Below are 16975 nucleotides of genomic sequence, written 5' to 3'. Positions count from 1 at the left end.
GGATTTTTTTTCTGCTTATTTGGATTTACTTTGAAAATATGCAACGTGGTCTGAATCATAGGCATTTGCTGCTACTACCTTCTTAAAGAATTCTTGGTAAACACGTAGCATAACATTTCTAGTCAGTGCTTTGGAACTGCTACAAATCAACAGTTTGAATCAAGCTAACCCTGTACTACTGTAAAAGTAGCAAAAATATTAAAATCATCACACACAGTTCTGGAAATAAGAATTTCTCTGAAAATCTATGATTGATAAACAATATGGGATTTTAGTTGGGCTGTTTTAACAAATCTGCTTTTGAAATATGTTCAATGAATGAATACTTATTCAGAAATTTACAGTGATGCTTGGATCACATTCAGTAGAAATACCACTCACCACAATTACTATGGACTGGAACATTTTTTTTCTACAAACACATATTTGATGAAGTTTCTTGGCACAAGTTTTTTCTCTGAATAGCATATTTAATTGAGATTTACTCTGATACACTCATGGAACATGGATACACTTAGCATTGATGTTTTCAAGATTTAACCCCTAGGTGCTTTAATGAAATTCAGGTAAGCATAGTAATCGCAAGTCAGGAATCACACCTGGACTTTGACAAAGAAAAACAATGTCCCTCTATCTCAGGATGACATTCTGATTAAGTTTTGCTACCAATTGGATTCAGACTGACCTACAAACTAAGCTGACTTCTAAAATCTCAGCTCTACCCAAAACTGGTTTTGTAAATAAAATCTTACATGAAACAGTTATATAACTTAACTGAATAAATTATCATGCACGATGTAATACTGTCTTTATAAATTAAAGGAAAACAAACTTGATTCCAGCCTTGCCTATCACTAAACCACAGAATAGCATGATAAAAATGCAACAAGCCATAGAAGTTTCTGTATTACCATTACCCCAAAAAAAGTTCTTTCATGAAGGAATTACAGCCAGCTATATAAAGGGGAACCTGAAACTGATTGCCAAGTATGGATCGTCTTTCAAGGCCAAAGAAAAAAACAAGTTTTCAGAGATCAGAGATCTATTTTTCCTTCATGAAATTTTGACAAAATGTAGTCAGTTTTTTGACAAGACCATGGGCTACTGTTTCCTTGGATCCTGTACTGCAGTTATGTCTTAAGTGATGAGATGATCACTTTGCCTGTTTTGCTTGGATGTAACAGCTCAGCAACGATTCATCATTGCCTTGCTTTAACTAAAAACCAGTACCATCAAGCCCTTTCATCTTTCTACAAATGCATCTAGGACACCACTTTCAAACTTGGGTGCCTAAACCTATGGCACCCAAATAAGAAACTCTTAAAAAGTGCTGAGCAGATACAAACCCCTCTAAAATCAATGGTCTGTATTCATCCCTGAATACAATTGATTCACATCACCCAAGCAGCAAAAATGAAGCATAAATCTTTCCTACCGAAATAGCCACAGATTGCCCCAACAAAATAAAGCCCCTGGTAATGCAAAACTGGATGCCAGGAAGAGAAGGCTGAGCAGATGCCAGTTTATTGATCAACAGTCAAGAAGGTGTGAGATCACTGAGGTTAACATAGTACTATAAAAATACTGCATTGCTGATTTGTTGTAAATTGCATTTTCTGTTTTACTCTTTCTCTCCTACAGCATTGTTTCTTTGAATCATGATGCAATGCTAAATATTTGTTTTGCAATGCCTAAGGGAATTATATGTATTTGCTGTAGCAACTAGACTGTACTGATTCTTTAAGATATATTACACAACTATTAAAAAATAATCCAATTCTGTTAATTAGCAGAAATATTCATTTTACTTTGAAGGGGAAATCTCTAACACAAAATGTTCCAGTATTCATACTGAGTGAGAATGGTACTAAAGAAAACTATAAAATATATCAATCTTACTTGTTTTTATTTTAGAAATAATACTTTTTTAAAAGTATTAAGTCATCCTTGAAAGGACTTAAAGATAATTTTAATCTGAAAATAAACTGGATACCGTTTTCAGGCAGGACGTTTTTTCTAAAATTGGGCAACATGCTCCATTTCAACTTTGTCTCTGGCTGCTTGAGTCACTGACATTTGTGAATGAAAAACATTGGTAAAACAATAATCAGAGCTGCCAAACCAAGCAGTCTGCTTATGAAATGTTGGGAATATTTATCCATGAAAAAATTACTAGCTTAAGAGTATGATAAAATTAAAACAATCATTACTTAAATTGCAAAAAAACCAAAACAAAACCAAAAAAGCCTAGTGTATTAGTTTTGGGGTTTTTTTCCTTTTTTTTTTTTTTTTTTTTTTTTTTTTTTTTTTTTTTTTTTTTTTAAGAATTTTATTTTTTTTTTTTCTTTTTTTGTGTTAATATTTATCCATGAAAAAATTACTAGCTTAAGAGTATGATAAAATTAAAACAATCATTACTTAAATTGCAAAAAAACCAAAACAAAACCAAAAAAGCCTAGTGTATTAGTTTTGGGGTTTTTTTCCTTTTTTTTTTTTTTTTTTTTTTTTCTATTTCCTATTTTTTTCTTTAAGGATATTACTAGATTTTCTTCCAGTTTTGTGGTCTTCAATGTCATTTACACTAAACTTGACTTCCTGCCTACTCTTTGTCCTCTCACATAAGACACTTAAGGGAAATTGATCTATCATTGCTTTGTAACCTTTCAGAAAATTACTGCTAAAAAAAAATAAACACTCAGAAATATTGACTGTTGTGAATTTAAAATCTTGATTCAATGGACATGTTCAGCTTCTACAGTATATAAATAAATATTCAGAATAACTAGGTTTGCAAACAAAAACTGTCTCCTACTTTCTGTAAAATGGAGGAACACATAATGAAAGCTCCAAACTAATGAATGAGCATAGAAGTTACTGAAAACTGCTACAGCACAGATGGGAGAGGAACCAAAAACTATTCAGATCTCACCAATATCCCAACAAGCTTTTAAAAAAGCTACACACTCTTCTGCTTTACATAATGACCTAGGAAGCTGTTCTCAGAAGTACTGAACAATTTATTTTCCAAGGAATTTTGGTTTTGAGAGCTTTCAATATTTTGGAAGAGAAATTGTACTTAATGCACTTCCTCAGGATTTTCACCTAAACACAGAATTATTCTGGTTGAAAAATCTTTTAAGACCATGAAATAATTTGCCTACCTCAGGTAAGATGATTTCAGCTTCCCGTTCTACACCATCCAACAATATCAAGAAGCTCTACAACCAAAATTTCTGAAAAAAGTCCAGTGACTTGTTGTTTCCTGTAGTTACATGCTAAAGCACTACCATTATTTATGTTATTGCCTTCCTACGTATACTTATTATAATTCTGTAAACCTTTATTAATGTAGAGATGTACAGCTACTAGGTGAATCAAGACTACGAACCTAAGTTTCCAGGCCAGCTCTGTTATTTATAAAAAAATAATGAAATTAATTTCCGGGATGTGGTAAAACACAAGAACTTTGGCTACAACTATTTAATGCCATTGGCATAAGCTGTGTGTAGACTGTTGGGCTGGCAGATCAAAAGAAGTCTGAAGGCTGGAGTACAAAACTAGTACAAGACATTTCCATCAATCTGGTATCATTTATGTATTAACTACATTTGCCATTGTTGCTCATCAGCTGTCTAGTATCAGACTGACACATACAGTCCCTCACAGACTGGGCAAGTGTTAGTGTTTCCAAACTCCAATTCTGTCTTCTGGAAGCTCCTTCCTCCTGTTTCTGCTTTTCCCTTTTGTCTCTGCATACTCTTTCGTCCTTCCTTCTGCACTGGCTTTCCTTTAGAAATTCAAAAAATCAACCCATATAGGCTTCCCCCCCGCCGTTGTCTTCCACACGTGTTCTAATATTCTGCTGTTAAGAAATAGATAAAGGTAAAAAAAAATGCAACTATAATTTCTGATTTTCTCTCTCCTTTTCCTGTTCCTGCTACCAGAATGGTGATCACATATTTAAGGTTGGCAAGGATATTACACTTGAATTTCAGAATTGGCCTATTCTCCAAATTGTTCATCCTCACAAAACACAAAGCTCAACTCTAATTTTCATTTCCATCCCACCCTAGTAATAGCAGCTAAACCTCTAGATTTATCCCTGAAGATCACCATACATATAAATGCATCAAAATAAGAATTTTCAGCAGATTGTCAGAGATAGACTGTTTAACTTCGAATGGAAGTTCATAACATCTTCACTGCTATGATCCTGACATCTGACGTTTCGTGCAATCTGGAGAATACAAAAAAAAAGAGATACCACTGAGGAACAGGCCTTATAGAACAATCAGAAATGTAGCAGAATTCCTAAGCTGTTTGTTTCCAGATATTGTTTTCTGTTTTTCCTTTTCATATTTTTTATTGGCCTTTGTTGCTCAAACTACTGAAAACAGAGCTCTCGGTAAAACCGTGGACTGGAAGCATAATGCTGAGTATTTTTTAAAAAATACTGTTTGCTAAGTTTCTTATGGATATAGATTCCTCTACACTTCATTATTCTCAATAATTTTTCTTCCTTTCTTTCCATATTTGCAGCATTCCTGTTCCTTGTAACTACCACACTCTATCTTCCGTGTATTCTTGCTCCTTCTGTAGCCTATATTGCCTGTGAAATGTTCTTCCAGCCTCACCCAAAATTACTGTGTTTTTAAAGACATTTAAGGAAAACATCGCATCTTCTATCCAAGGCTTCACCCCTGGTGACCATCATAATATTCCATCTTGGACTCCCTTGCATCCTCCATTCCCTTCCCTCTATTTAATAAAGACTAGGAGGACAATACTTTTTAAATCCTTAATTGCCTAGAAGTGTAAACATGCTGCACAAACACAGCCAGAAGCAAAAGGACATTAAGAACATTATTTTGTAAATCAAAATATGACTTTCTACCAACTTGCAATGTAAATCTTGCAGAACTTTTCTGCACCAAAGCCCACCTGATGCAAGCAATATTGCTCTTCATCCTGATCTGGAGAAACACAAAAAACCTGTTTCTGCTAGAGAGACAGAAAAAACCTCCACACTTCACTTCACTTTTTAAAAGCATACACTTCTTGAGTCTCCTACTTCTTCCCATGCTTGATGCTGGGGCACAAAAGAGCCCAGTGAGTAACTTCCTCCTCCCCTCAGGGCACTTCAGGAACAACTGACCATGTCCCATTTTTATAATCCAGCTTTCCTAAATCCCTAATTAGAGACCCTACTATGATGTGGTTATCTCAAAGCTGGTTTATAACGTATCTCTGCAACTTAGTCACTAATCTGCCCTCACACCTACCTGGAACAATTGAACAAAAACAGAAAATAAACTGTCTCTGGCAGGAACACAAATATTTCATGAGGTTCAGGGCCAAATCGCTTCGGAGACTGGTGTGTCAAAAAAGACTAACTTTCAAAACCAAACTTTATATAAATGTTCAAAATCTTCACCACTGTTGTTTTTCTCTTTTTTTCCCCCTAGTGATTATGAAGCATGTTACATAACTTGAGTGAAAATACCCGCCCAGGCAAGTATATGCCCATGCTCTGATGTGCTCAAAGAGAAAGTGTGGCTGTGAGAATTAGTCCATTCAGCTCACAGTACTCAAGTCTCTGAAACTAGCTTCATACCTGCCTTAAAGTAAAAACTGCCTTTACTTTAAGCATACCAAAGCAAGTTTTCAAGACATTCCATATAATTTATTTTTTTTTCTCTGTACGTGTGAACATTTTTTTTTGCATACTCCATTTACTGACTTACAAGTTGGGGAGCTCATAGCCAGTGAAGAAAATACCAAGAAAATACTGAAAGACAGCTTCGTGAAATACAGAGTCTCACATTCAGGGCTTTAGAACTCTCTTCTTTTTCTTATAAAGAAAAAAAAATAAAATATTTTCAGGAGGAGAACAATATTTATAAAATTCAATCCCAAAACACATACGTTCTTGTAAGCCATATATCCTTTGTGTACTTTATAGCATCCTGGAGAGTTCAGCACATGCAATTGTTAAGAGAGAAGACATACACAATACCAAAGTATTCTCATAGCTTCCTTTTAGCATGTAAAGCTGTTCCCAAATAGATCATTTTATTGATGTGCATTACTGCAAGCATCTTTCATTGGAAACACTTCAAACAAGGAAAATTCCACAAGAGAGAAGGCTACTGCCTAATACATTGCAGTGATATGACCTCTTGACCACAAGTTTTTTGTATGTGTATCATAAAAGGCTCTTAACATCCGTCATTTTCAGAGATTAATAAAAACATTTTAAAAACCCAGAAAAAAACAAGCCTATAATAGTGTGTGAGCTGAAACAGGTGAAATCAGATGCAGTGTAGTGCAGTACAGTTATTCATTTTAACCCCTTTCCCCCTTGCTGTTTTAATTTTTGGCTCATTATTACAAATTCCTACAGATAACAGAACTACTGTATTAAAATTCACCCCTTTTTTGAGAAGCTTTAGAGCAGAAACAATGCCTTCATTTTGATTTTATGAGCAACTCTGCTATAAATTTTGTATGCACAGGTAGCTAAAACTGCCTTTTAATTGATTTCTATGACTTCCGTAAGGTGGGATAGTCTTAGGTGCTAGAAGGTATCAGTAATCCATGGATTTCCCAGTATTTATGTAAGATTGTAAAGCCCCTGTAAAATCAAAATATATAATAAAATAATTATCTACCAATCCATAATTAGTTAAATACCTGAAACACAAGGGGTTTTATTTGTTTGCCTTTTTAGTATTGCAAACATTTATTTTGGTTTAAGGTGAAACTCTATGCTGAACAGGAACAAGATTTTACAGTGTATAAAATACTAGAGGTCTTTTGGTATGAATTGGCATGTTGATAACATTTGTCTTTTTATACTGCAATTTCAATCTGGCTTTTCACACCTCAGGTCTGTGTTTTTGGTCTGCAAATGATTCCAAATGAGCACCTGTTAAGTCCTCCACACAGGAAGGAAGGAGGGCAAACAATTCATATGGCACTATCCCATCTCAGTCCTGAGAGGATTCTACATCCAAATTGCTACAGGTTGTTCAGATTATGAGAGTTCATACATCTGAGAAGCATTAATGTTTTGTGCCTGCACAACATGAAGTTTTACACTGATTAGCACAGCTCCTGAGACAAAGTTTGCAGCTGCTACCACTGAAACATTAACTTCATGCAGGCAAAGAACCAGGGCAATAAAGTGGACAGTGATGAGGAATGGCAACTAAAAAAAACAACAAACAACAACCAAAAAAACCCCTTAATTCCCTGTCACATACATACTGTGACTGTAAATGCTTTTACAAGTATATTACACTAAATGCATTGAGCAAATGCATTATTAGCATAATGTCTATTTCTTAATAAAATTAGTATATTTTCATCAGAAAAAGAAGTTATAGAAAAATAAGGGAATACTGCAAGAGTGTAATAATGAGAAAGCACTGGAAAAAAATATGATCCAGGACACATATTTTCCCTTCATCTTTCAGCTCCCCTATATGCATCCCCTCTTCCCATCTTCTATTCACTGCCCAAACCCTCTCCATTGTCTTGGCCCTGGCCAGCCTCTTGCACTTTGCAGCTGCTTCCCTGTAAGTCCTTCTGTCCTTGCTCAGCCCCCCTGGCCCTTTGGTCACACCTCATCAGCCACCCACCCAGCAACTTCCTTTCCTTTGTTTTAACCTCACAACCCCCTTAAAGCTGCTGAGGACACAGATGAGAGGTGAAGCCACTCCACAGCCCTGCCCTGTAGCTGAGCAAGCACATCGAGATGAACCAGTGTGACACAAAAGGGCAACTTGCTGCTCCTCATCTTCCCCATGCTCAACAGCTGGAGGGTATCCCCAGCACGGGATCTTTGCAGGAGCCAAGTGCTCATCTCTTACAGCTTCAGGTTGACCACTCATTCTGCAAAAAATAAACCACTTAAGGTCTGTTGGCTCTGCGGCCAACCCAAGAAGCACAATGCATTCCATCTTCCCAACTACATGCAAGACCATTGTAGTTTACTTTCCCCTGATGGCTAGAGAGTGAGTTGGGGGAAGTTGGCTCGATGTGTCTGTGGCCTTCTGAAATATCTTCCTAAGAGCTGCCTTTAAAAATACCTGAAGCCTCACCTTTCAAAGTTTAATGATCTGCACACGAGATACGTCTCAGAAATGAAGACTGTCACTTGCCATGCCAAAATATCAGAGGAAATATAAAGGGAGCTTTTTAATTTCACCAAGAGGTAAACTGACCCACATTTTTGAAGGCAAGTTGAAGCTGCTCTCCAGACCAGCTTGCTCCCTGTCCAACCCACTATGTATTTTTTAAAATTCCTAAACAAATACTTACCATATTGCACATATTGCATGCAGTCAAAATGTGGAAGGAAAAAGTCAATTCTTATTTCTCAAAATATATTTGTGTCATGTAAACTTAATATACTTTTAAAGACTTTTGTTATGTTTATCAAAAAAGGTGGGGATGAGGAGGAAGCTCTGTTCTGGTCCCTTGGCTATGCATTTTATATTTTCCTCAGAAAAATCTTATTCAGCTGTTTAATAGGACGGATTGATTTAAATCTCATTGCCTAAATCACCAGTTTTAATGACAATTTAAACCAGCATGCAGGAAGCTTTGATTTAAATAGCAGTTTTTAAATCTTGTTTTGTATTTGGCTAAGCAGAAGTTCTTTGTCACTGATTCATTGAACATTAAGCTATGCTGCTCCTCAATAAAACATCAACTTTTACGTCAGTTATTTCTTTTTGTCATTGTGACATGCACATTTATATCCCTTAAATTTTTAAAATTTCTTTAAATTGGATATATTTCTTATTTAGAAAATAATATTGCTTTATTTTTTATCTTGTTAAGAGTGCATTAAGATTGAAAAAAAAAATAGATTAATAATGTTATTTTAAAACTGTTCTGTATGTATTAGATTATTAAAGTTTAGTCGTTTACTGCAGAAGGACTATTTTACTATAGTCAGTAAAGTGGCCAAAGGTTTCTGGCAACCTGAGGTGTATTTTCAAAATTGGCTAAGGATACATACAGACATGTAAAGAAACATCCTCCTATAGTTTCTAAACTGGATTAGGTTCTTGGATGCCAGCTAAATAATCTAGAAATCACCTTAGAATACTCTTTTAGTTACCACTGGATTTTTTGGCCTTGAATTAGCATGTCCACTGAGAGACCACAGAAATATTTTTTTTGTGTAAGAGAAACCTATTTCTGCAATAAAAACCAGGTAAGTACTACTATTCACTATAATTATTAAATGTTTTAATGACACTTAAATGGATGACACAACAACATTTTTACAAAGAATTATTGGACCCATAAAATTCGCATGTCTTCCTTTGATTCTGACAGCAATTAAAAAAGCGGAAGCCTTTTTTTTCATTGTAATTTGAAGAGAATTCACTGATACCACAGCTCTGTTTTATCTATTTAGATTCTTCTAATAGGCTGCAGAAATTTTAGACCTATATAATTATTTTCATACCTTAAATGTTAAATTTAAGCAGGGTTATTTTGAAAAAGAAATCCACTCCAATGTAAATAACTTAAATTGGAACTTTAAACCTGTACATTTTTTCCCCTTAATACTACTTTGGATTCAGCTCAGCTTGAAGTCTGTGTATCTAAAGCCTGAAGTATGTTGAAGGTTATAACTTTAAAGAATGCCATGGCAGTGCACGATGTTTTATCTCATTCTACTGTGTTGTAACACAGAAAAATCTACATGGTGCAATATTCTGCAAGCCTTACCAATGAATTTACTTATTTATTGCTAAGTCTTGTAGCCCTTAAACAAGGTGTTAGTATAATTAAGAGTGAACGGATAAGGGCAGAAAAATGCAAAAGAAGCTAACTGTATTGCTTGGAAACTTGGAGTAACAACGTTAAACACAACAGTTGTCTTAAGTATTAAATTACATATTTCAGAAATGCACAGGCTTTTATTCCATGACTCCTGTTAAGTTATTACGTTTGCATCAGTTAAGCTCTTTAAATATATGCTTTTTTTAAGGAATGTGTTACACATACTCTATTAAACACAGCAGATAAACATGTGCTTATGTCCTCTTCAGTTAAATAGACTGACTCCCTAAAGCACTTGAAGTGTAAATTTATTGTGTTATATTTCTGTTTTTCTTATTTCTACTGCTATGCATCTCCTAGTGTTTCTGCTGCATGGCACAGTCACAAATGAGTTCTATTTAGTGTTAGCTGTCATTAGCTACCCAACTCAAATCTTAGAGATTACTGGCCAAATGCAAAACAAATCCATACTGCCAAGGCATTTATTAAAAATATATTTTTACTTTGATTTTGTACAATGTTTCTCCATAATTGGACTCTTAAAAAAAGGATGATGCAATTTTTAAGATCTGAGACCATTGCTCATACTTTCTCATGCAAGTACTTAATGCAGTCTAGATCATAGAGCTCAAATAATGCACAAATTAAAATTCCACACTCAGTATACTTTTCTGGACTTGATAAAATATGGCTTTATTTGTTTTGCATTTCTCAGAGTTCTACCACAACAGAAATCATACAGAGTATGCTTCCTAATGTGTATTTTATATTATTAACATTGATTGACTTGTATTTTAAAAGAGAGTTTAGTCCAGGCATTATGACTGAACTTGAGCAAGTACAATTTTGTTCTTAGCCTCACACAGTTACTTGCTCTCTTTCGTTTCCCTGGAAGCAGTAGGGAAGGCAGGCATGTTAGCACAGCATTTTTTTCAGAGAATCTGGTAAGTGCAGTATCTACACCATGCCAAAAACCAAGGTTCCTTCTCCTTGTGTGAAAAGTCCAGTGTCTGAACTGGGCAAGGACAGGTACTGGTGGTCAGAAGTGGCCAAAAGAAAAGGATAAACATCAACAGGTGTCAAGGCTGTGAAGTGGGAAGCTGGGTCTGTAAAACTAGTGTGTTCAACACGGAAAGATTGGTGGGGGCTGTAAATAGGTGGGAAGACGATTTTCACAGGCAATGTCAAGTAATGTGGGACAGAGCCAAGAAATGAAATGGAAACAGAACATCATCAGCGGGAAGGACTGTCCCAGATGCATCTCAGGCCACAAAGTCTGCTCTGCTTACAACAAGCGCAGATGACCCTAACCCAAGTTTCCTCTGTCCCAGGGGATCCAGAGATTCTTAACCTTCAGTTCCCACTCCAAAATTCATCTTCCTTCTCTAATCTACTACTTAATCCCCCAGTATAAATTAATAGCTCCTTCTCCTTTCCCATATGTTAAGCCACTGCTGCCTTCTCTTTTGCTTTTTTTTTTTTGACCCAGTTGTTTCTCTATGGGTCAGTTATAGAAAATTACCTAAAGTCTCTAGCTTTCATGATGCATTTACTCACTAAAAATATTTAAGAAACATTAATACTGAATGCTATTGAATTCCATAAGGATATTTACATAGCCATCTTTCCTCTCCATTTTTATATTTACCAGGTATGCAAAGCACACCTTTCAGTAACTATCAAGTTTAATGATTTAAGAGAATTTTAAGGATTCATACAAAGTAGAGGGAAATAAAAGAATACATCAACTTACTCGTTTTCCTTGGGTTTCTGTGTTAAGTAAATATTTTAGAAGATATTCTGTAGGACAGATATCATTTAACACTTCTGGTTATGTCTTTGAAACTTCAAAAACCATCTGTGAGTATGGTAGAATGTTTCTAATTCATGTGTATATAATCTTTAAAAACTTTGAGAAACATTTAAGACTGAAAATAGATAAAGGCTAATGTTAAAGATATTTCTAAAAGGACAAAAAATATTTCTGTGTATCTCCTTACTGCATATAATTTAGATAATTCCCGCCATCTTCACTGATGTTATCACAAACAATGACACAACTACACCTGCTTGCCAAATGTTATGAACCCAAAGGCAACTATTTCATGAAGGTTTGCCTATTATTTTTGTACACTGCTTGAATTTTCATTAAATTCATAATTTAAAGTTTCTGTTCTTCTTTTCTTAGGATTTCTGCGAAATACTTTAGGCATGATTAAAAAAATACATAAACTTTTCACAATTAACATTAATCATGTATTTACTGCACACCAGTCACTCCAAGGATACAGATTAAGAAGATGATATTCACCTCCTCATCCAGAGCTATGCTCACTTCTGAAGCAGGGTCACCCACTACCCTGAAAGTCCAGCCTATGAAGGAAGTAAAGAGAGGCTAACCTTGCATAGGGTCTGCTCCAGTTTTCAGGCTGTGACAACCATTTCCTAACATGATTGCTGTCATGTTAAAATATGGAAAGTAACCATATTTATTCAGGAAGCCAGATAAGTTTTTCTGTTACAAAAGAGGCCGGCAGAAAATACACTCCTACTCTCAAAGGATTTATCTTTCCTAATGTGTTAGTTCCTCCACACCAGGAAGGACCTGCGAGAGGTTCTGATTTATGACAAATATACACACTTACATAAGGGATCTCTGTGTTAGAACATCAGGTAACTGCATTCAAACTGTTTTTCTCTTCTGTTTTAAATAATACTTCAAGCATACTGGAGTTCCTACTCCTTTCTAAGTTCACTATAAACACCAGACAGGCAGCGTATCGTGTGAGGCAGTATTTAAGAAAAAAACAACAAAACCTGACACATTTCATGGAAACCCTAACACATTTTTTATGTTATTTGTCCTTTGCTTTCTGTGAGTTTTTTCCCCATTACTGTCTTAAAGCAGGACTAACTGTGATAAAGGACTATTAGAACCAATAGTGTTTGAAATCAGGACAATTTCCAACAGCAGGTTCAGTGTATCTTGTATTCCAGACCCACAAACATGAGAACTTAGATCACATTAGTGCCTTCTATGGCAGATTAAAAATTCTGTCATTAACTTCATTTAGTAGTGAAGTCAAGTCTTGAAGTGTAGGACTGGATGGTTCCTTACGACTTGTTTCTTATGAGTTAAGAAAAAGAGAAGATTTCACCTGAGAAAACTGATAACAAAGCCTCAGAGACCAAGACATGAGGAAATGTTTCTGTTTCCACAGAACCTTCTGCAGGGAAAAAAAAAAAAAAAAAGAGAGCCTAAGATATAAAATCGCCATCAACAAACAACTTTACGGCAAAAAAAGTCCCCCCAGAACACACCAATTTCTGAGGCTTGTATAACATCTGCAGTACACAAAACAATCAGATGCACAGGTACACCCAATGATGGATTAATACTGCATCTAGAAGAGTAATTTGTGAAAGAAAAGCTCTCTTACTGGCTTTGCTACTTTTTTTTTTTTTTTAATTTTAGGATACAGTTAAAAGAATTAATAAAACACTAAGCTTATTATTTACAGGACACTTGGAGACACAAAATACAGGGAAAAGCAAACTTGTTCATTTTGACAAAAGAATTTCAAAGGAAGAGTACTCTTAGATTACAATTTACTTTACAGTGTGAAGACTTTTATATGTGAAAACTGATAGTAAAGTTTAAAATACAGTTAGAGTCCTGCACAGTTTGAAGGCAACTGCTGAATCTTAAGAATGAAAGTATATAAAAAGATCATACAGCCTAAAAAAAGCAATGAAAAAAAATATATTTGCATTCTCCTGGAATCACCCTGTATATGTTGACAAATATAAATTAGGTTAAAAGTTTTGGGGTTTATTTATAAAAGTATTATGTTCTAGAATTGCATATACTTCTGTCCTACTTATGTGCACAGATGTTTTATATACTTGTTGTATATTGCAACATCATCCTGAATACATAACAATCTGAACAATTATGATCAGGTGCACAATATAGGGAACTGTACACCAAAATACAACACAGAAGAAATCAGTAGCTATAACCTTCCTAGAAGAGGGAACACATCTACATCATAACCATTGCTCTGACTGCAGAGCAAGCAGACAGACATACATGAACTTTAACTAGGTTAGTGGGTAGTGCTGGTTGTGACAGACTTAGCTCAGGGCAAATTACAAAAGTCAAAGAATCTGCATAAATATTCAGACAGTTGAGATTTTATAGTGCTCTCCAATGCTGCAGACACAACACTAACAGCACACACACCAGCTAGTTTAAAGTTAGCTCACATAAACCAGCTGCTAAAGGAAGTTACTTCTCTTCATTTGACTAAGTCAAATTTGCCCTTGTAGGCAACTTAAGGGAGATGACAGGCTTTACATCACATCCTAAATTTTAAGACTTAAGGTGAATTTCTTCCATAGCTTAATCTATTTCCAGAGTTTTCATGTTGAAGTTTTTCCTGAAAATGACTTAATTTTGCAATTTCAATCTTATCCAGTCTTTTTTTTTTTGAGCAGACTCATATCCATTTTGATGGGAGATGACATGCTGCTGAGCTCCTTGGATTTGGGTAGCAATTCATCATTCCTTCCAGTCAGATTTCTGAGGCACAGTTTAATAGTAGAGACCCCAGTGGCAACATTTGGTCTTGACAAAAATAATTTGCTAACTATCTACAACTTAGCTAGATGCATCTTTGGAATTAAGTTGGTAAAAAATTCATTGGGATGGGACTGCATGCAAATTCTGTCTTTTCAGACTGCATTCCCAAGTATTTGGTACACAATTACACACTATTCTAGGATAAAAAAAATCCAAGTTTTTAAAACATCTGCTATATGAACTACAACAGCCACAGAGAGATGCACTTTGCTAAATAAAAGAGACTACAAGATTGGTATGCAGAGGCATCAAGCTTGATACGGAAAAATACATAGAAGCAGAAGTTTGTGTGGCCAAGAAAGATGAGAAAAGGTAAAGGTGAAGGGAACACAATGTGGGGTGTAGGAAAAAGAATCTGAGCCATCGCCAACATGCAAAGCCAACAGAAAGAACGAAGGAAAGGAGACCCCACTGAAGAGCCAAAGCCAGGAGGCAGAAGGATTCACTAGGAACAAGAAGAGTTAATCAGTTTATGGATTTAAAATAAATCCTCAAATTAATAAAACAAATATTAATCTAGAGGTCAGTATTAGAAACATCTATGGCCTCTTATTGGAAGCAGCCTACTCTGGACAACACTTTATTACTACTACCCTGAAAGACAAGCCATATTAATTTTGCTAACTAATTGCTAAATTCAACATCAAACTTGAATTATTTTAAGTAACAATATATAAAAACTTCATACTACACAATATAATAATAAATGTTCTGTTCAGGCTTAAACAGTCCCATGGCTGCAACAGCTCTAGACAAGGTAATGTAAAGTGACTACAAAGTAACTTCCAGCCTAATACCCATACTTAATATGCACACTCAGAGACATAAAATCCACCCACACATAGTCTCTTACAATGAGAAGTTGCCCAATCTAATTCTAACAAATCACACTTAGCTTCAAAAATATCTTCATTTTGTCTTCTGTTAGCTTAAAATACTTGTGCAGTTGTTTTGGAGGGGATGTACAGGGCATTTATTTCTTTCACTGACTGGCATACTGCAAGGTATTTTCAATTTTCAATACCATCAACTTCTTCCTATAGTTTAATGTCCACTATGCAGAACCAGTGACCCAGTATAGTTCTTAAAATTAGTTACATACTTAGCAGGGCACTCTTTAGACATTTACATATACACAAGTTCGGCTTCTTTCTGTTCTGAGTTCCCTAAAGAAAGAGAAAAAACAAATCATACTCATTGCACTCACTCTGCAGATAGAAACAATTATCTGTGGAAATAAATGAAATACGACAGAAATACCTCTTGTACCAAATAGCTGTCAGTTGTGACAGCTGTCATTTTGACGCAAAAATCAGCAATTAAAAGTAACAATTTCTCCTTCCCTCCACTTTACCAAATCAAATTAACACTACAATTAATTTAATATTTCAGATAAAATCATATTGATACATATAGACACATATACTTGGTTAGGGAACATTTTTTGTTTCCTGTTACACCATCTCCCTCATCTTCTTTCATGCATCTCCTGTGCATAGACTTCCGCTATATTGGGGTCCTGGTATTGCCTTTAACCTCAGAGGAGCTCCACTGGTAAAGCTATATGATGGTACTCCTTTCTCATTACCATGAACTTTACCACTCTTTAGCTTCAGACCAAGTTTCACTGTACTCTCTCTAATATACTTTTTGGTCACCAGTCTGTCCTCAGAGATTATATTTAAATCAAATTATTTTCAAAAACCTGGATCTTTGCACACTTCTAATGTTCTTGTCCAGTGTTTCTGTTTTGGCTAAGGTTATTTTTATCTTTCTTTCACTTGACTGAAAAGGAGAAGTACTTCTCACAGGCAAAGAGTGTCTCCTCAGATATAACTAAAGCGTTTATCTCCCTTTGGCTGTGTCTTCTATCTATTTATCTTCATTGTCCATTTTATCATCTTTGACCCTGAACTTTTAGTCCCTTCCCATAACTCTCACATCTATGAATGTACTTACAACCACTTTCAAGTTAATAGACACTGAACCAGGTCCAGAGAAGGGTACTTTAGCCTCATCCCTTCTGAAACTATCTTCACAACTTTTGTCTTCCCTAGCTTTAAACAGCAGCAGTAAATGCTACAGACTTCTCAACTCTCTTCCTAGCTTTTAAAGAGACCAAAGCATGCGGAATACTCTCATGTCTGCATTCAAATTCCTAACAAAGTAGTATAAGTGTACTCTTACACCCCACTCATATATCTTCCTGAGTACTCCAAGGCATTTGTTTATTTATTTATTTGTTTTCCATGGACTAATGCCAGTTCCTCACATGGATCTTATCTTTCCTAATAATCCCAGCTATTCCTGTCACTCATCTAGTAACTCAAACAGTCTTCTGGAGTTCTTCTCCTTAAGAACCTTCTTCTCTGGAGCTCTTCTCACCTTACAAACTCAACCTGCTTTTCAGTTACACAAGCAATCACATTTTGTTTAACACTACAGAACAAGCGAAGGATTAATAACTAGGACAGCTGCTTGCTTACTTCAGCCCTGGCTTTTGGCATTCTGTTTTATTCCCTA

The 16975-nt window shown here is 35.4% G+C and overlaps 1 protein-coding gene across 13 annotated transcripts in view; it reads right to left on the bottom strand.

The window, feature by feature from the left end:
- The window catches only part of FOXP2 (forkhead box P2), a 298101-nt gene that overhangs the window by 159262 nt on the left and 121864 nt on the right, over positions 1-16975 (bottom strand). For 2 of the 13 annotated variants that reach the window (XM_010004292.1, XM_010004293.1), the window contains exon 2: positions 7788-7793. The exons of the other annotated variants lie outside the window; for them this stretch is intronic. In XM_010004292.1, the coding sequence (XP_010002594.1) occupies positions 7788-7793 (6 nt within the window). The remainder of the gene's footprint in view (positions 1-7787; positions 7794-16975) is intronic. 13 annotated transcript variants of the gene reach the window in all.

Source organism: Chaetura pelagica, unplaced genomic scaffold (genome assembly GCF_000747805.2).
Source record: "Chaetura pelagica isolate M959 unplaced genomic scaffold, ChaPel_1.0 scaffold68, whole genome shotgun sequence".
Taxonomy (NCBI): domain Eukaryota; kingdom Metazoa; phylum Chordata; class Aves; order Apodiformes; family Apodidae; genus Chaetura; species Chaetura pelagica.
The sequence above is the reverse complement of the archived record's forward strand: the minus strand, read 5'-3'. Positions and strand labels throughout refer to the sequence as shown.